This window comes from Rhinolophus hipposideros (assembly GCF_964194185.1).
Source record: "Rhinolophus hipposideros genome assembly, chromosome: X".
Lineage (NCBI taxonomy): Eukaryota > Metazoa > Chordata > Mammalia > Chiroptera > Rhinolophidae > Rhinolophus > Rhinolophus hipposideros.
In genome coordinates this window covers 31,946,317-31,968,532 of record NC_138046.1, presented here as the reverse complement: position 1 = coordinate 31,968,532, position 22,216 = coordinate 31,946,317, and the positions used below count along the sequence as shown (strand labels likewise).

General features: G+C 36.0%; 1 protein-coding gene across 5 annotated transcripts in view; it reads right to left on the bottom strand.

Annotated features, from left to right (window-relative positions):
* The window catches only part of TENM1 (teneurin transmembrane protein 1), a 1,334,622-nt gene that overhangs the window by 873,096 nt on the left and 439,310 nt on the right, over nucleotides 1-22,216 (bottom strand). For 4 of the 5 annotated variants that reach the window (XM_081042768.1, XM_081042771.1, XM_081042770.1 and 1 more), the window contains one exon: nucleotides 17,679-17,961. In XM_081042768.1, the coding sequence (XP_080898894.1) occupies nucleotides 17,679-17,895 (217 nt within the window). In that variant the 5' untranslated portion in view covers nucleotides 17,896-17,961. Of the gene's footprint in view, nucleotides 1-17,678; nucleotides 17,987-22,216 lie in introns of all 5 variants that reach the window. The other variant, XM_081042772.1, reaches the window with a different exon arrangement.

Below are 22,216 nucleotides of genomic sequence, written 5' to 3'. Positions count from 1 at the left end.
AAGAAAAAAACCAGAGTTGTTAGATGGGCGGAGGGTGGTTGGGGATAAGGGGAAAGGTGAAGGGATTAGGAAACAGCTGGTAACCACAAGATGGCCTCAGGGTTTTCTGGAAATTAATTCGGGGAACGTATTCAATAACGTTGTAAAGATTTTGTTGGGTATCCGATGGATATGCGTCCTATTTGGGAGACCACCTCAGAGATAATGTGGATGCCTGATCATGGCATTGTACACCAGAAGCTAAACATTAATGAATGCCAACTATAATTTTATATATATAATGTGATGGCTGGGTGTGAGGTCGGAGGGATAATTGATGGGGGGAGGGGGGTTCACAGTGTGAGGGATATAAATGAGGAACGTCTAAGTATTACCTTGTCTTGTACACCTGAAGCTAATAAAAAATAAATAAATAAAAATAAATAAATAAATAAATAAATAAATAAATAAAACCGAATAAAAAAAAAGAAAAATAAAAGAAAGTATATTTAAAAAAAAGTTATTAGGAGTCATTTGCTCAAACAGTTAAAGACTCCAGAGTAATAAAATTAAATACTTCATGTTTTACAGGAATGATTGCCACAAAAATTGCACTGCATATCATTCAGTTTATACTGAGAGGACAGCTGAATCCTCAGCTTTTGGTATAAAGGCTTCAAATGAGAGTATTTCCAAGATTCTAAGGGATTCAAGATTTATAATCTGTCATTGTAAACCCTTTCAAAATTATAATGAGAAAGGAAAGTGCTGAAAATAAATAGAACTTATTTATACATGGAGCTAGTTCTGCATCACAGATGACCAAAAAAGCAGAATAAGTTTCCTGACCAGGCAATTTCCTGACAGGACATATAGGCGATACCTCATAGTCATATCTTTGTAGATATTTAAAACTGCTTTTGACTGCTCACATGAATATATAGCTTCATTTTGAAATGCCAATTCTGAATGTTGCTCAAATCTTTGTAATACAACAGAATGAACATGTAACATGGACATAGTCTCAATGAACTCTATGAACTAAAAACCCTGTAAGATGCCACAGAATATCCCTGCTACTATTGAACCAAACCCATGCCCCTTCACTTCACATTTTATATTTAACAACTGATTCACTCTATATTTGACCAATCTCCCTTTTTCATCAATCTTCAATAGTCTCTGTGTTTCAGTAATGTTATCTATTGTTCTTATCATTCAAATTACCTGATTTACACTTGTTTGGCCTTTGTGTTAACCATATAATAAATGGGCCTTTAAGAGTTAAGAGGAAAAGAGCAAATCTACTTCACCCCTCACCTTCCCAATCCCAGGCCTATATACCCTCTTTCATCTTGCCCTGTAGCTGAAGCAATTCAAAGAGAAGAACAAAATTATGAAGTGAAAAGGAGATAGTTGCTTTGTTTCCTAGGGCATAGTCATCTGTGTGACATTTAGCCAGGGAGCCAGTCTTTTCCTTCTGAAATTATGTAGATACTCAAAGAAAAATAAACAATTCAACTGAGGAAAGAGCTATATAATGAGAGAACACCAGAATTTTTCTCCATACTATCGTGTAGGTTTTAATCTAGATTTAGGAAGAAGCATTAAATGGTTAAACATAGTATTAAGCAAAGTGGGCTCAGGGATGGACAGGAGAAATGGAATGAGTGTGCAGAGGCAAGATATATTTTCGGACTGAGAGAAGAAGGCCATATAGTCTCAGAAGCAGCAAAGCAGAAGAACTGAGAAGGTGACCTAGCTATTCCTAGATAAAGACTGTCCCTCAACAAAAGAGAGAGGGTCAAAGGTAAAACCACAGTTTTGTAGTATGGCTGCAATTAGTGGTAAGTGTGTATTATTTCATAAAGTTAGTTTTAAGAATCTATTTCTTAAATTATTGCTATCAAATTTAGCCCTACTCAGTGAATCCTACCATTCACTGATAATGAATTGGTATCTAAGAAGTGATGAAATTGTGACTAGCTATGGCTACCTATAATAGTGGGTAACTGAAGAAGATGAAAATGGAAATTTTACAAAAATGATGACATTCAGAAGCATACTTAAGGGTTTAACTTCTATACTGCATCACAGTAAATAACCTTCAGCCATTTTTCTACCTATCTTGCTCCCCTCCCTTCTCCAAACCTGGGTTTTAAACTTACCCGCACAATACATTTTTGCACACATCAGCATAACTTGAAAATATCATTTGTATGTAGGGGTGTATTGTATAAATGTCTATATAAATAAATACTGTCTCCCTTGTTAGAAACAAAATCCAAACTCAGCACTGAGTGGAAAACTACCTAGTTAATGATGGTAGTAGTAAATTAAGGTGACATAAGTTCAAGGGAAGGTGAAATTCCGGGGCTGGCTTTACTATTTGGAGTCTTCCCACCACCAACAGCTTTTCCTTTTAGTGCTAAATCTTGGAAGATCTAAGTTGAATTAACTAAAAGGAGATGAATTTCCCTTAGAGAATCTTAACCTGTGGTCCATGGATGCCGAAGGACTTCAAGAGCTTCCTGAACCCCTTGAAATGTATGATAGATGTTGTGCATATGTGTATTTTTTCTGAAAAGAAGATTCAGAGCTTTGATCAGATTCTCAAAGCATTTAGTACTGTCCCCTCCTCTGCCCTCCACTGTGAAGAAACATTACTTTGAGCACTGGGAGACACTGAAGGATGTTCAGAAGAATGGCATATAATTTGTGTTTTAGAAAGATCACAGATAAAAATATGGAAGAGAGTCTGGAGTCATCTTTTCATTAGAAGAAACTTTAACACACAAAGTATATATTCTACCTCCCTTAATTCTATTACAGATTGGCACTAGCCAAAATACAGAATTTCCAACTTCAGTTTGGCACTCAGTTATGCTTGGAAATCACTTTTTTCCAAATGAGAATGAATATTTAAAGCTTGTAGCACAGTGTGGACATCATCTACCAGAGCTGCACTTAATCATGTAGTGGAAAGGATATAGGCTTTAGTCAGAGTGTTGCATTTATGTCTTAGCTCTGCTATTTACTCAATCTGTGTTACTATAAAATAGGGGTCATGATGATTTTATGTCTACATCATAGAGTTATGATAAGGACTAAATAAAAATTATAAGTGTAGCCACTAAGAAGAGTACTTGACATGTCATATTTATTGTCAATCACATTTACTGTCATTAATATTCCCATCGTTAGTCCAGCTTCACCTGAGCTCCAGGTATGTAAGTACAATTCCGTCTTGGTCTGGTCAAAAACCTCCCTCATTACACTTCTGAAGCTCTATTTGATCCACACTTTCAGCAGATAACCTTGTCTCTTTTTTTATCCAAGAATATTGTCATCATCAAGACATGAACTACAATTCTTGCCATTGCATTTTGGAACTTACTTCCTATCTTAGAGGAAGCACTGACCATTTTCAAAGCCTTTCCTTCTACCTGAGATCCTGAAACATTCACCAAAAGAGCCTTATTCCATTCATTACATTCACTTTTATTCACTCTTCAAATATTTAAGATTTGGTCTCTTTCTCTAAGGTTACCGAAACTGTTTACACTAAGGCAGTAGATTCCAGTCTTGGATGCACATTAGAATCCCTTGAGAAAATTTTTTTTTAATTTATTGGGATGACAATTGTTAGTGAAATTACATAGATTTCAGGTGTACAATTCTGTATTACATCATCTATAAATCCCATTGTGTGTTCACCACCCAGAGTCAGTTCTCCTTCCATCACCATATATTTGATCCCCCTTACCTTCATCTCCCTCCCCCCACCCCCATACCCTCTGGTAACCACTAAACTATTGTCTGTGTCTATGAGTTTTTGTTTCTCATTTGTTTGTCTTGTTCTTTTGTTGTTATAAGAAAAGATAATATAGGAACATTTGTGACAACATGGATGGATCTTGAGAGTATAATTCTAAGCGAAGTAAGTCAGACAGAAAAAGCAGAGAACCCTATGATTTCATTGAGAAGATTTTTTTAAATGCCTGGGTCCCAACCCTGGGAATTCTGATTTAATTGGTCTGAGGAGCAGTCTTGGCACTGGGATTTATAAAACTCCTCAGGTAATTTTAATTTCTAGCCAAGTTGGAGAATCTCTGGTCCAAAGTTAGCAATGACCTTCCAAACTGCTTATGTTTATTGACTTTTGTCAATTTTCATTCTACATGTTGATTTGTAAGTGTTTAACAATATTAATCCCGTCTTTTTACTGGAAAATCTCCTCCCTTAGCTTATGTTATACCCCTTCCATTTGATTTTTCTCTCCCATCTCAAGACTACCTTTTTTCTTCTACCCACTATTTTAAATTCCGATGTTTCTCAGGATATCACATTTGACTCTCTTTATTTCCAACTGTACATATTCTCACTGGATGATCTCTTCTACTACCACTGCTTCAGGAACAATCTATTTATAGAAGAATCCAACTACACACACACACACACACACACACACACAAAGAGTGACACCAGTTTCTTGAACTCAAGATATGAATTTAGAGCTGTCTCTCTCTGCATAGCAGTTCTGGCAGTGGACTCTAAATTCAGAATGCCTGAAACACACTCCCAGTCCTATTACTTACTACCTCTGCAATATTGGGCAAGTTATTTAGCATCTCGGTGCCTCACTTTACTCATGCATAAAATAGGGATAATAATGATCCCAACCTCATAGCATTATTAGGTAGATTAAATACCATAATCCATTGAAAGTACCTTACTCAGTGCCTGGTGCTTATTAAGTGTTAGATATTTCTCTTACAATTATTTTTATCATTCTCCAAGAAGAGTACATGGTTCTAGCTTCTAGACTATCATAGTACTTTACATATATCACTATTATAAAATCTTATTGCATCACTGTTTCTGGTTCATATCTGCTGTCCCAACTGTGCTCTGAATTCTGTGACAGCAAAGAGTGCTTCCCATTCAACTACATATCTAAAGATTTTAACACAGAACTTGACAAAGACAAGCAGGCCACAGATAAGAAACAGATTTCATCTATATTGCCAACTTTAATTCACTGACAGTGTTTGCATAGAATGCTGTGTTGACGAGGATATGAGAGTGAGTTGGGCACAACAAGAAAGAGCATCATGATGTCATTAGGAATGTCTGTCATGGGACCAGTAAAGGAAGCAGTGGCACAAGTTCCATAGACATTCCACCCAAGTTTTAGACGCTAAAACTTTTCGTGAATAAATGGCACTGGCTAAAAGACATGTGACAATTAGAAATGCTGCTAAATAACTTAATTTTGTCGTATAGTCTTAAGTTCTTTCTGGGCAGTCATACATTTTTACATTAGATACTTATGACAAGCATGTTAGAATATAACACGATCACAGTAGAAAATTCATTACAGGTGAGAAAATACTGTTAAAATTTTCATTTTAAAAGCTGCTACATTACATTATACCTTCCATCTATGATCTTTACTACATTAATACAGACCCTGAGATTAACAGTTCTTTCAAGATTCTTGTAGGAACTGTTCTCCAAACTGTTTATATATAAGAAGCAAACGGAAGACGTCATCAAAATGGCGGCGTGAGGTGAGCCTCTGTAAAGCTCCCCTGGAATTTACAACTAATCAGACAACAATAACTCCACAAAGGTCTCCCTGCACAGCAGACAAGCAAGACGAAAAGGCCCATTACTGAATTCACCTCCAGGTGGGCGAATCGTGTGAGCGGGGGAGGAGGGAAGGGAGAAGTTCCGGGACAAAGCTGCGCGGGCAAAGGATGCAGACCTAGCTCAGTGCTCCAAGCACGCTGCATCCTGGAACTACCACAGCTGCAAGAGAGGGAAGAACTCGAACTGCTAGGGCTCCGATTACGGCCCACAGGGCTGAGGAGGCAGCATATAACACGGCTGAACCCAACGCTCACGGCAGAGACCTCGGAGCAAATTCTTAGGGAAGAAGGCTGAAAACAGTGGTTTAAGCCCTCACTACTGAGTGGAGAATGAAAGCCTTAGGAGCTGAGACTAGCCGCCCCCTGCCTACCCTCCCAGAGCTCGCTCCACCTCGAACTGCCCGGTGCTAGAAGCGATAAAGTAGCAGTGTCAGATCAAAAGGACAGGATATTTGAGTTCTGAGAACTGTGGACCGCAGACACAAATTCGTAGCCCAACCATTTTCGGAAAAGGGGAGGGAGCTGTGGAAGCAGGACCAGCTCTGGTGGTGGTCGCCACCATTTATTTGGGCTACCACTCACAACTCACCCCGCCCCTGGCCCACCTATCTGGGCAGATCCCTGCAGGAATAAACAGAACTTCTGAAATATACCGGCTCTGAATCGGGTGCAGAAAGAACTTTGGGACTTCAAAATCTCTGCACCCCACAGGGACATGGCGCCTTATCACCTAGGTGAACTGTTAACAGAGGAGAGGCCCATCTCCCAGGGAATCCACCCATCGTGTGAGAAGCTGGAATAGTGCAGAGAAAACATAGCACTACTGTGTCAGAGAGACAAAAAAAAGGCTGTAGTCGGAGAGAAAATAAACATTCTACCAACAAGTATTGGAAAAAAAAAAAAAAAGACCTCTTCCTATCAACCTGTTGCAGAAGCCACTCCTGTAGATGTCTAGGAAGAGAAATAATAAATCAGTAATTGTCATGAATAACCAAGGCAAGAAGACAGCTCAGAAAGAAAGAGTCTCCAGAAAAGGAACTTAAAGATATGGAAATATGTGACTTAAATGACAGAGAATTCAAGATTGCAGTTCAGAAAAAACTCAACGAGATACAAGAAAACACAGAAAGGCAATTTAATGAACTCAGAAACACAATCAAAAAACAACATGAGCATTTTACAAAAGAGACTGAATTTTTAAAAAAGAATCAAATGGAATTTCTGCAGATTAAGAACTCAATAGAAGAAATTAAGAATGAAATAACCAGCGTAGGTAGTAGAGTTGACCAGATGGAGGAAAGAATCAGTGACATGGAAGATAGAAACCTGGGAATTACACACATGGAGGAAGAAAGAGACTTGAAACATAAAAGAAATGAAAGAACTCTACAAGAACTTTCTGACTCTATCAAAAAGAGCAATATAAGAATAATGGGCATACCAGAAGAAGAAGAAAGAGAGAAGGCAACAGAGAATATAGTCAAACAAATTGTTGATGAGAACTTCCCAAATTTGTGGACAGAACTGGATCCTCGAATCCAAGAAGCAAATAGAACATCTAATTACCTCAATCCCAACAGGCCTTCTCCAAGGCACATTGTATTGAAGCTGTCTAAAATTAATACCAAAGAAAGAACCCTCAAGGCAGCCAGGGAAAAGAACACAGTAACCTACAAAGGAAAGCAGATTAGATTATCATCAGATTTTTTTCAGCAGAAAATCTACAAGCCAGGAGGAGTGGAACTAAATATTCAAACTATTGAAAGAGAGAATGCATGAGCCATGAATAATATATCCAGCAAAGGTATCCTTTAGATATGAAGGAGGAATAAAGACATTTCCAGACATCCAGAAGCTGAGGGAATTTTCTAACACATGAACTGCACTACAAGAAATATTAAAGGAGGCTATTTAACCACCATCAACAGGGACAATTTGTGGCAACCAAAACATAAAAAGGGGGAGAGTAAAGGCCTGAACCGGAATGTGGGAATGGACAAATTAAGCGTGCTGAAGAAAATGGAATACTGTAAATATCAAACTGTCTTTTATATAATCTTAAGGGTAACCACTCAAACAAAATCCAGAACTGAAACACATACTGTAATAAAAGAAGAAACAGTGGGAAACATAGAATAGCAACACACAGAAATAATAGACAACAACAAAAAGGCAAAGAAACAATGGAGACACAGCCTTACCAGAAAACTAAAGATAGAATGACAGGAAATCCTAACATATCAATAATCACGCTAAATATAAATGGACTGAACTCACCAATAAAGAGACACAGAGTAGCAGATTGGATCAAAAAACTAAACCCAATTATATGCTGTCTCCAAGAGACACATCTCAGCTACAAGGACAAGCATAGACTCAAAGTGAAAGGGTGGAAATTGACACTCCAAGCAAATGGTACCCAGAGAAAATCGGGTGTAACCATAATATCAGATGAAACAGACTTCAGAGTGAAAAAGATAACAAGAGACAACGATGGACATTTCATAATGGTAAAGGGGACTATACAACAAGAAGACATAACAGTCATCAATATTTATGCCCCCAATCAGGGAGCATCAAAATATACCAAGCAACTACTAACAGAACTAAAGGGAGAAATTGACCAAAACACATTTATACTAGGGGACTTAAATACATCATTGACAGCTATGGATAGATCATCCAAATAGAAAATAAATAATGAAATAGCAGCCCTAAATGACACATTAGATGAAATGGACATCATTGACATATATAGAGCACTTCATCCTAAAACATCAGACTTTACATTCTTTTCGAGTGTGCATGGAACATTCTCAAGGATAGACCATATATTGGGACATAAAAACAGCCTCAGCAAATTTAAGAAGATTGAAATCATACCAAGTATATTCTCTGATCACAAGGCTTTGAAATTGGACTTGAACGGTGAAAAGAAAGCAGGAGAAAACACAAATACTTGGAGATTAAACAACATACGTTTAAAGAACGACTGAGTCAAAGAAAAATTAGAGGAGAGATTAAAAGATACATAGAAACAAATGACAATGAAAATACATACTACCAAAATTTTGGGGATGCAGCGAAAGCAGTTTTAAGAGGGAAATTTATATCAATACAGGCCTATCTCAAGAAACAAGAAAAATCCTAAATGAATAACCTCAAGTTACACCTTAAATAACTAGAAAAAGAAGAACAAGTAAAACCCAAGGTCAGGAAAAGAAAGGAAATAACAAAAATCAGAACAGAGATCAATGAAATAGAGAACAAAAAGACAATAGAAAAAATTAATGTGACAAAGAGCTGTTTTTTTGAAAAAATTAATAAAATCAACAAACCCTTGGGTAGACTCACTAAGATAAGAAGAGAGAAGATACTAATTAACAAAATCAGAAATAAAAAAGGAAAGTTATCACGGACACCACAGAAATACAAAGGATTATGCAACAATACTATGAAGGACTATATGTCACCAAGTTCAATAACCTAGAAAAAATGGACAAGATCTTAGAAACATATAGCCTTCCAAGGCTGAACCATGAAGAACTGGAAAATCTAAACGGACGGTTCACCAATAACGGAATTGAATCAGTCATCCAAACCTTCCCAAAAGCAAAAGTCCGGGACCAGATGGCTTCACTAGTGAATTCTACCAAACCTTCAAACAGGATCTAATACCAATCCTGCTGAAACTTCCAAAATATTGAAGAACAGTCAGTACTCCCTAACTCATTTTATGAGGCCAACATTACCCTGATACCAAAATCTGGTAAGGACAACACAAAAAAAGAAAACTACAGACCTATATCTGTGATGAATACTGATGCAAAAATCCTAAACAAAATTTTAGCAAATCGAATACAACAATGCATTAAAAAGATTATTCATCATGACCAAGTGGGGTTCACCCTGGGGCACAAGGATGGTTCAACATCTGCAAATCCATTAATGTGATATATCACATAAACAAAATAAAAGACAAAAATCATATGATTATATCAATTGATGCAGAAAAAGCATTTGACAAGATACAACATCCATTTATGATTAAAACCCTTCACAAAATAGGTATAGAAGGAAAATACCTCAACATAATAAAGGCCATATATGACAATCCCTCAGCTAATCTCATAATTAATGGTGAAAAACTGAAGCCCTTTGCTCTCTGTTCAGGAACACGACGGGGCTGTTCCTCCCCCCCGTCGTGTTCCTGAACAGAGAGCAAAGGGCTTCAGTTTTTCACCATTAATTTCACCATTAATCTGCTTTTCAACATAGTGTTGGAAGTCCTTGCCAGAGCATTCAGGCAAGAGAAAGCAATAAAAGGCATGTAAATTGGAATGAAGAAGTTAAAATATCACACTTTGCAGATGACATGATGTTATATATAGAAAACCCTAAGACTCCACCAAAAAGCTGTTAGAAACAATCAACGAATACAGTAGAGTTGCTGGCTACAAAATCAACGTACAAAAGTCCATTGAATTCCTGTATACTAACAATGAAATCTCAGAAAAAGAAATACGAAAAACAATTCCCTTTGCAATTGCAGCAAAAAGAATAAAATACCTAGGAATAAACTTAACCAAGGATGTGAAGGATTTTTATGCTGAATACTACAAGACATTTTTGAAAGAAATTGAAGAAGACAGAAATAAATGGAAAGACATTCCGTGCTCATGGATTGGAAGAATCAACATAGTTAAAATGGCCATATTACCCAAAGCAATATACAGATTTAATGCAATCCCCATCAAAATCCCAATGACATTTTTTAAAGAATTAGAACAAAAAAATCATCAGATTTGTTTGGAACCACAAAAGACCCCGATTAGCCAAAGCAATCTTAAGAAAAAAGAACAATGCTGGAGGTATCACACTGCCTGACTTTAGCTTGTACTACAGGGCTACAATAATGAACATAGTATGGTATTGGCAGGAAAACAGATACATAGACCAATGGAATAGAATTGAGAAACCAGAAATAAACCACATAAATGTGGACAGATAATTTTTGACAAAGAAGCTAAAAACATACAATGGAGGAAAGACAGCTTCTTCAATAAATGGTGCTGGGAGAATTGGATAGCCACGTGCAAGAGAATGAAACTGGACTGCTATCTGTCACCATGTACCAAAATTAATTCAAAATGGATCAAAGACATCAGCATAAGACCTGACACAATAAACTGCATAGAAGAAAACATAGGTACTAAACTTATGGACCTTGGGTTCAAAGAGCATTTTATTAATTTGACTCCAAAGTCAATGGAAGTAAAAGCTAAAATAAACGAATAGGACTATATGAAACTTAAAAGTTTCTGCACAGCAAATGAATCCATCGACAAAATAAAGAGGCAAACAACTGAATGGGAGAAGATTTTTGCAAACTGTTCCTCCGATAAGGGTCTAATATCTAAAATATACAAGGAACTCATGAAACTCAACAACAAAAAAACAAACAACCCATTTAAAAAATGGGCAGAGGACCTGAAGGGACATTTGTCCTAAGAGGACATACAAATGGCAAATAGACATATGAAAAAATGCTCAACATCACTAATCATCAGAGAAATGCAAATAAAAACCACAATGAGATATCACCTCACCCCAGTCAGAATGGCTATCATCAAAAAGACAAATAGTAACAAGTATTGGAGAGGCTGTGGAGAAAAAGGAACCCTCATACACTGTTGGTGGGAATTCAGACTGGTGCAGTCGCTATGGAAGGCAGTGTGTAGGTTCCTCAAAAAATTACAAATAGAATTACTATATGACCCAGCAATCCCTCTCCTGGGTATCTACACAAAGTATTTGAAATCATTTATACATAAAGACACGTGTGCTCCAATGTTCATTGCAGCTTTGTTTACGGTGGCCAAGACATGGAAACAACCAAAATGTCCTTCGATAGATGAATGGATAAAGAAGTTGTGGTATATATACACAATGGAATACTATTCGGTGTTAAGGAAAGATGATATAAGAACATTTGTGACAACATGGATGGATCTTGAGAGTATAATTCTAAGCGAAATAAGTCAGACAGAAATAGCAGAGAACCGTATGATTTCACTGATATGTGGTATATAAACCAAAAACAACAAAAGAACAAGACAAACAAATGAGAAAGAAAAACTCATAGACACAGACAATAGTTTAGTGGTTACCACAGGGAAAGGGGGGCGAGGGGAGGGAGATGAGGGTAAGGGTGATTAAATATATGGTGATGGAAGGAGAACTGACTCTGGGTGGTGAACACACAATCAGATTTATAGATGATGTAATACAGAATTGTATACCTGAAATTATGTGATTTCATTAACAATTGTCACCCCAATAAATTAAAAAAAGAAAATAAAGAAGCAAACAATAGTTTTTACTACTGCTAAGTGCTTGAAATAAAAATCAAGAAATGTGCTTTTCAATTTTGGGTTTATTTCTACTCCTTGAACCTACAAGTGACAAAAATGAGAAGTTTTTTCTGTGAGATGAAGGAACTTATTAGCCTTGGGCAAAGAGGGGAAAATAATATTTGCTTGCGTCCATTTGTTTCAAGATGAACTTCATCTACCTAGCAAAGTGCTTTGAACATAGTTTACACTAAATGAATGTTTAATGCATAAATGGGTAAATGAAAAAAATGAATGGATGAAGGATGACAGATAAACTTTACTTCCTAGTAATGGTAAATACAAAATGGCATTTTTAAATTGCTTCCACGAGATGGCGATAATGAGAGATGTAGGCATAGTTTGTAATATAGGAAGTGGAAATCAACCAACCAAATGAAAAAAACCATATTAATAGAAAGAGAAGCCACAAAAAAGCAGGTTAAGAAGGGAGAAATGAAATGTTTGTGTCAGCTGTAGTATCTCAGGAGGCTATGATCTTGTGGGATTTGTATAATAATAGGTACTCACCATACCTCCTTTTTAGGCATGGGTGACCTCATAATTACTTTTCATTAAAACAGCTATATTGAGAACTAATCTTATCTATTATAAAAATTATAGGAAATTTTTCACAACTAAAATTATTATCCTTGGTTTATATATCCAAATATTTATATTTTCATTTGTCTTATACTAATTTCTTAGTTAATTGATGCCTCTTTTGGAAGTGAGGCTGCTTGGGAACAATTGCTAGCCTGTATGCCTCCAGGAAATTTACCCCTGCTATTAGACTTTTGCCAAAAATTATATAAAATAAGTTTGCCTAAGCCTCTTTCATCCTTTTAGTAAAGAATTATGAATAATATTAGATTAGTGTCCATCCTTAATTTGAAAAATAAGAGAATCAGTTTTAGAATCCAGTACTTTGTGTGTACATGAGGGAAAGAAGGATGCTGCTTTCTTGGCAAATAAAGGTAAGAATATGATATAAGGAAAGGCTTTCTAAACATCCTTGCAAACCCTTGGTCACTGAAATATAAAGAGGCTGGCGAGGTTGTTGGAGAACGAAATGAAGGGAAGCTAACATCTATTGAGTTCTTAAATACTTTCACACTTACAATCACAATTAAACCTTATCGCAACATCATAATGTAGGTATGGGAGGGACTGTAGCATAGTGAACAATGGGAACTTTGGGGCCATGGACTTGATTTCCAATCCCAACTCTCACCAATTCTTTGGTGCAGAAACTCTGGCGAGTTATTTCTCTCCAAGCCTCAGTTACCTCATTTATAAACTGGGGATAATAGCTCATACCTCATAAGGTATTTATGAGGAACAGATATAATTATGAGAAACAAATGTAAAGCACCTAGCAGGGTCTTGGGATAGAGCGGGTACTATTCAAGATTTATTTTATGTTTATTTTTATTGTTGTGATTATGGTGTGGATGATGATGATGATTCTGGTGAAGTCAATTTTGCAGATGAGAAACAGGCTCAGAGAGCTGTAGTAATTTGCTTAAAAGTTGCACAGTTAGTAAGCTTGAAAGGCATCTAGCAGTGTCTGGCACAATAGTAGGTGCAAATCAACATGTTTGCTTCCTTCCTGTCTTAAAACTCAATGATATTCTGATTATTTTATTCCTTAAAAGTAATGAGTCAAGTTCAACTATAGCTAGGTTGATGCAATATGCTTATGTTAAAATTAAAAACATTTTCTTTTACTCATAGGTAGTAAATATGTGGAATACAACAAAGAGGATTCCAGACCTCACAAAAAAGATGATCATTATGCCCACAGTTCTGCCTGTAAGATAATTCAATTATCTGTAAGATAATTCAATTCTCTCCTAAAGAGGTACATGTTTTCCCTCCTAGGTGTCTCTAAAAATCAGCAAGTGATTGGCAGATAAGATCCCGACTTTCTAGACTTTCCCCTCCTCGACCTTAATATTTAGTTTATATAAGTCAGAGCACAGAAATATGGTGCTAGCTGAAAATTTTAAATAGGTTGAAAACATGTTTATTTCAGTAAATGGATCATAAATTCAAGTTTTTGTCCCTGGCTTTTTTTCTAGTCTCATTCTACACATTCTCCATGGAAAATGTCATCCATCCCTAGGCATCTCCTACTACAAGATACTGATGAATTCAAATCTACTTATATCAAAAGTCTAGATCTTTCATGAACTCTAGACACCCATTTGCAACTGCCTGATGGGAAAATCCACCTGGATGTCTCCCAAACATTTTAAAGTTAATGTGTATAGAAAGAAACTCGTTCTCTTCCATTCCAAACTCCCTCTTCCCCATTTTCCTTCTCTTGGTAAATGGATCTCCATCCTCCCAGTTTCCCAAACTTGAAATGTCATCTTTCATTTGTTATCTCTTTCAACCTTGACAAGTAATCAGTTACCAAGTCCTATCAATTCTACCACACCAATATCTCTTGAATATGTTTCTCCACCTCCACTGATATAGCCAGTTTAGACATTCGTCCCCATTCTTAGCCTGGGCTAATTCAGTAGCTTCACATTGTCTCTTTTTATCCAATTATCCACGATTGCAACAAATCTTCTACACTTCGGCTTACACATCTACAATTCTCTTCTACACTTCTCATTCTAAAAATTGTAATTCATCATGAAATTCTTCATCACTTAAAAGGCTTTTTCTTTTTTAATGCTCAAAGGATAAAAAGAACTCCTATATTGGGCATGCAAGACTTTTCGTGATCTGGTTCCAATGTACCTTACTCTAATCATATTGAAATTTTCACTATTCCAGGCCTTTTCACATCCTTATACATTTGCACCTGTTAATCTACCCTTTTGGAATGTCCTTTTCCTAATATATTCTTATTCACATTTCAAGATCTAGGCCAAATATCACCTTTCTATAGGCCCTCTCCTGTATTCTTCCATAGCTCTTTTACTTATCTGTAAAAGTACTTACTACATTTAACTGCAATGATTTATTTGATGTCTATTTTCTCTACAACATTATGAGTTTCCTACAAGCAGAAACTATCATAGTCATCTCCATCCCCAGCATCTGACTCAAGGCCTGACACATAGCAAGTGCTAAATAAAAGCTTATGAGTAATTATAGGTTATTGAAAGGAAGTAATGATAGCATCATAGAAGACAAACTTCTCTCATCCCAAAATTCATTTTGATCACAATGCACAGAAACAAAATCTGATTCTGATTAGCTCTTTATACTGACTCAGTACAAAATATTTATAATTATAGAACTGTCATTAGAAGTGTATTCTTATTTAAATTCAAAACATATTAGGTCAAACACTCTATACTCCAATCCTATAACCCACAACTCACAACTGCAGTTCATATTCTGTGAAGACAAACTTATAGAGAAATGTTTTAACTGAAACTACACATTTCCTAAAGCATAATAGAGCCAAAAATAATTCCCATAGGAAAACATTTCCCAATTGCCAGTTAGGCAGAGAACAAAATAATTTTGAAACAAATTTATACTGTCTTTAGCTGAATCAATAAGGAAGATTAAAATTAATTACTTGAAAAAAGAGATATAAAACTTTTATCAGTTATGTTAAGAGCTAAAGATGAGTAACACAGTTAATATCATAAACCTTTACAGTATATTTAAATGTTAGCATGAATACCTTAACTCAATTTCAAGTTTTACTAATGTAAAATGTCAATGTCATTCAAATACAGTAGTTTTCATTTGTAATAACTACATTTTACATGGTCTAGGGTGGTGCCTGAGAATTTGCATTTCTAACAAGTTCGGGGGTGATAACTGCTGCTGCTGGCCCCGGTTACACTCTTTGAGAACCACTGATCTAGATAATCAAATTCTTTTTTTTTTTTCATCTCAGCATTGACGTATTCTTGAAAAAAAAAAGTAACTGTGCCATTGTAATTATTTAAAAAGCAGTTTTCAATGAATGTTAAGTACTTATGTTTCAGTTGATGGCAACTTAGTCCTTAAATAAAAAAATATACATCATATTATATGAAGAGTATTATAGAAATATAGAGATCAATAAATAAATCATGATCCCCATCTTTATTGAGTGTAAAATCTAGGAGAGTATATACAAAAGTAATAAAAAGTAGAAATGGGAACAAAGGAAGTATCCTTAAGTTAAAGGAGGAAAAGATCATCTACACAATGGATTAGGGATGGTGGCATGGGTGATAATGCAACAGGGCTCTATGGTAAAGATGTTGGTAAGCTGGGCCTTGAAGATCATTGAATATAGATAAATGGAGAGAGCAGGGAAGGGCATTCCAAAAAAACAGGTAACAAGAGATCAGAGAGGACACAGAAAACATTCTAGGTAAGATATCATTAGAGTAGTGATAACAATAATGGAGAAGAGAAGATGGAATTGAGATGTGCAGAAGTTAAATCTGCTGAAAGAGGTATCTGATTAGATATGGAAAGTTTATGTGGATGGCTGGGGGGGATGGGAGCATCATTAAGAGATGCTGTGATTTAAGTAAGAGGAATGGAATTGGGGGTGATAAGATGATTCTTTCCGTTTTCCATGTATTGATTTAGAGTTGCTAGTGGGTTATTCACTTGGAATGTCCTGCAGGTAACTGAAAATTTAGGGCTAGAATTCAGGAAAGAGGATAGGGCTAGAGATAAATATTTGGAAATCAGCCAAATAAATGTGGTCATTGAAGCTGAGAAAAGAGATTTCAAGGGGATGGAGCAGTGGTCCTTAAACTCGATCCTGCATCAGAAATCCCCAAACAAGTTAGCTGGGCTCTACCCTCAGGGTTTCTGACTGAATAGGTTTGGCATAGAGCCTGAAAATTTGCCTTTCTAACAAGTTCACTGGTGATGCTGTACTGCTGGTCCAGGGTCCATACTTTGAAAACCACTGATCTAGATAACCAAATCTTTTGTTTTTTTCATCTCAGGTTTCACTTACTCTTTAAAAAAAGCAAAAAGGTAACATGTGCCAATGTTAGTATATTTTTTCTATGTAGTTAAAATAGTGTCTAATAGTGCTTATCTATCAATTGAAAAAAATAAGGAATCATATTTGTATCTACCTGTTTTCTATTTATTAGAAACTTTCTTGTCAATCCATAATTGACAAACCAAGGTTGTCCAAAGAATATGCTCCACAATGCGGCTGTGGTAGTAAGGGCTCCACCAAGTTCTTACTTCCCCTAAAGACTGTGCTGCACAATGTATCAGCATTCTGTGGACTTTTGGACCCCTCTTTGGTGGTCTCCACTAACCTTTCCAAAGCTCTTTTAGAAGCCAAACATTTTCTACAGACTTTCCTTCCATATAAGCAATGACTTGAAAAGCACTTAGCTGTTTGCTTTTCATCTTACCATAAACTATTTATTCTTCAGTCTGTAAATGGCTATCGGCAGGACTAGACAAATTTTGAATGCTGTGATAAGAGGATCATTGCATCTAAATTCTTGCATAATCTGTAAAAACCACGAGTAACCTACAACTTCAGCTGGGTTGGCATATGAAACAGATTCACTAATCTTATGTAAGCAGTGTGGATTATTAACCAGTTAGCATCAGCAAATTTGTTTTTGAAACGTAAGTTAAAGCACATAAGCATTCCCTAATGAGAAGTAATATTGGTTACAAAAACCCATTGAAAACATACCTTGGGTAGATTTCTCTACTTCTTTCTTCTTCCTACTCTGGCTATTATAATTTATTCTCAGCTCTTGGTCATACTCATGCAGAGTTTCTCTGGAGTTGTATGCCTGTCTTGGTTTTCTTCCATCTTCACTTTCATCGGAAGAACTGGTATAAACTACATCCATTTCATGCTTGACCTTTGATAGAGGCTGGTAGGGTTTGCAGTCCATTTGCTCCATCTCTGATTAAGCAATCTCAGTTTCATGGGAAAAAAAGGAAGAGGAACTCCTTTAATGTAAGCAGTCCTGAAAGAGAGGAAAAAATACAAGCCTTCTTTGATTTGTCATTTTGCAAGGAAATGCATCTGGCAGATTCTCAATTGGTACTGATAAGAGTATTAAAAGAGTGGAGCAAAAGACAAACTAGATGACATGAAATTAGCCTGAGGCAATAATAGCACTCTGAGTTACATGCATACATTATCAATCATTTAAGGTTAAACTGGAGGTTGCAGTATCAGAAAATATTCAAGGTACAAGAGAGACAGCCTTCAAAAATATTTGTATTGGAATGCAAATAAAGAACAACATCTATGGTATGTGCACGTTTTTAAAGTCAGAAGATAGATTAAAAACATTATAAAATTTGAAACTGGCCAGAAGTACAAATATTACCCCAGCATATCCCACATTTTAAACAAAAACTGGTAAGAGAACTACATTCAGAAAACAACACCTTCTTGTCTCTGATTTAATACTGCACTTAAGATAAGGGCTCTGAAGAAGGGAAGGATTCTGAACCAGAGAGTCTCATGAAATAGTATCCTTGAGGGTCACTGAGCTCTTTGTGTTCTTATTGTGGTGTTTGAGCCCAAGGCGTATAGCACATTTTTAATGAGTTAGGTGGTGGTGGTAAGTTACTGTTCTCCGTAGTATTCAGAGGATGTAAACAACACTTCTGGTGAATACCCTGGTATAGGAACAGCAGGATCTAAATCGGGTTTAGAAATAAACATTTTATGCTTCATGATAAATCACTGAAAGAACCACATTCCCCACAGAATACTGGCCTAGGAGCCACTGAGGCTCTTAGTGCAAGTCAAGGCATTATCTGCCTTACTTAGCACTGAGAGGTTTGAGAAGATCAAATCCCATCTGAGATGTCAAAGTTCTTCGAAAAGTTTAAAGCCCTGGAAAAAAATGTACTTGTTTTCATTTTTTACATTATATTATTATCACTTTCATCCACTGCTGCCACTTTGCAATTTTGTACTTTTATACAATGTTTAAAAACCTAGTTTGAAACCAAATAACTTTATGATTTTATTTTGCATTGAAATGGACTCCTTTCTTTTCCTTCTGGTTATTATCAAAGAAACCTACAGGCATCTAGATGGTGGCTACTATATCATGTAGAGTATTTCACTTTTTGGAATTCCTATTGCATGGACCGCAAACACATACATGCAAAAACACTCAATAAAGTGTATAGACTGACTGATACGCATTCCATATACATAATGCTTTGCAATGTGAACGAAGTTTCACAAGTCTTATTTCCCTAACAAAATGTTAAGGTCTTTGAAGGCAGAATTTGAGTCTTGTACTTCTTTATATCTCCCATACCACTTAGCACTACTCTAGGCACACACATGGTAGAAACTATTTAACTCCTGAATGTACAGATTCTATGAATGGTCTACAGAGACACCTAGTTTGGATTGAATTAATATCAGAGATGAGCATAGTTGGAGAAAAAGAAGATAAAGTATTATAAATATATATATATATACTGATGATTCAACAATAATCTAAGCTCATCTCATGCCATCTCATGGATCTACATGCTGCCTATACACTCATAACTCTCCTATTTATAACTCTAGCATAGGTCTCTCCCCTGAGCCACAAACTTGAATTGACTATCCAGCTGTCTACCCGATATCTCTACTTGGATATCTAAAAGGCAATAAAATAAAATAAAATAAAATAAAATAAAATAAAATAAAATAAAATAAAATAAAATAAAATAAAATAAAATAAAATAAAATAAAATAAAATAAAATAAAATAAAACAATAAACAAAATAAAAGGCATCTCAAACTTAATATGTTCAAAACTGAGCTCCTGACTCCCACCCCTTCCCAAACTTGCTCCTCTTATAATCTTTTCTATCTTGGTAAATGGCAAGTCCATTCTTCTGTTTGCTCAGACCTCAACTTGAAGTCATCATGGATTCCTGTCTTTCACATATCACATAGAATCTATCAGGTTCTACCTTTGAAATATATCCAGAATCAAACACTCTCCACTTCTCCACTACCACATTGGTTCAAACCATCATGTCCCATCGGTATTAGTACAATAGTCTCCTAATTGATCTGCTGCTTATGCCCTTGCCCCCTTATAGTCCATTCTCCACACTACAGCCAAAATGAAGATTTAAAAATCTAAGTCATGCCATGTCTCTCCTTTGCTCAGAAGCAGAAACAGTGTCCTATTTCCTTCAAAATAAAAGCCAAAATTCTTACAATGACCTACAAAACCTCTACAAGGTCCACCTCTCCCTACCCTAACCTCTCCAAAAACATCCCCTGATATTTCCCCCTACCTGAAGCACTCTAAATGCACTAGCTTTCTTGCTGTTTCTGAAAATACCAGGCATGTTTCCACCTCAGGGCCTTTGCATCCTCCCATTATAAACCACCAGAAGACATCACTTATCATCCTCCTTCCTGTCTTTCATAGCACTTATCCCCAGATGACACACTATATGCTGTGCTTATTTGTTCATTGTCTGCCATCTGTCTCTCCACACTGAAACATAAGTTCCACCATGGTAGGTGTTTTTATCTGTTATATTCTTCACTATAGCCACCAAATAAGCACAGTGTTTGACATATAGTAGACATTGGATCAATACTTGTTGAATGAATTGAGTAAATAGTCACCAAGCACTCACAAGAGTGGCTAAAGAGAACGTGGAAATGAATAGGCCATATTCTTTGTCCAAGGAACTCATAGCTTAATGCAAGTGATAAATAAACAACACTATTACAAAGCAGAATGTGATGGCTCTTATAAAGAAAGACAAAGCAATGTTGGAGCACCAAAGAGGAAGATATTGGGAAAGGACTGTACTTCATTAGCTTATTTATCACCAACACCATCACCACAACCACTGAAATTCCACTGAGTATCTATCTAAGGCCAGTTTTAATTGCTTTTTTCTTATGTTCCTTTTGCATTTTTCTCAGAAGATGCACAGTTACCTGGATTATAGGCTTTGACTTTGCTACAAACAGGGCAGAGTGAGAAATATACTTCAAGAGATGCATTTTTGCAGCTGAAGATTGTACTTTTGCCCTTTAATCAATAAAATTCATCTAACTTCATTTTAACTGACACATACATAAAGTTCTTCGTTCATTAAAGAGTGAAAGTTTACCAAGTAGGAATGGAAAACTATTTTCCACATAAGAACATCGATGATGCAAAAATACCAATTAAGGCCCTTATGTTGAAAAAATAACTTAGTGTTTTCTGTTATAATATATAGATAAATGGATATCATTTTATTTTCTAAAGCACACTTCCCATCTTTCACTTGCTTTTTCAATCAAGTTTTTGGTTCACTTTGATTGGGGTGAACATAGCAGAGGCATGGCCAAATTAACACTTCCTCTTAAGCCTCAGTAGGTTATGAATTTATACTTAACTCCACTCAAAACTAGCAAGTTAAATTTAAAAATGGAAAACATCCCACTTCTAATGCCTAATGTTAGTGATGAGTTTTGGCATCTATGATTTATCATGTTAAAATCACCCTTATTTTTTGTGTATAGAAATCTAGAAATTCTCGTTTTCTTCAGTGCGTTTATTTGCAACATGAAAAGGAAAGAGAAAGAGAGAGACAGAGATAGAGAGACAGAGAGAGAAGAAATATTCCTATAGCCATTTCAAACCATTCTTGAAGCTCTAATCACAGCTATTTATCAGCCAGAAATGTAAAACCTATTCAAGGTTATTGAATGTCCTTGAAAGCAATCTTCCTATAAATTGCAAAATTTGTATAAACCAAGAGAAAATTATCCTTCTTTGCTTCCTGACCCTCAACCACAACTTCCTGTCTTAAAATTTGTGTCAGTGGACCCAGATGGCAGAAGACACATTCCAGGTCTCTTTAGGCGTTTGATATTGAGGAACACACAGCTCTGTGTGTCTAGAGCTGTGAAAGTATGTAACTGTGATATTTAACAAAGTATTCAGAGGCAGAGCTTGAATTCACTCATATACAGTTCGGTTTTTGAAAATAAAAAAGTGTGAAAACATTAAGAAAATGATTACTATTTTAAATCTAAACAAATATTGAAAGCAAAATAATTCTGAAAACATGCTGTTTCAAATACTCTCGGGTGAAGGATAAACTCATATTTGCTTAATTGACTTTTGCATTTACTTTCCAACATAGCATCCTGGAGGACCGCTGACAAGCAAATGTTATTTAGACATGATGATGATACTGCCAACCCATAGAAAAACAAAATGTACATATAATGTT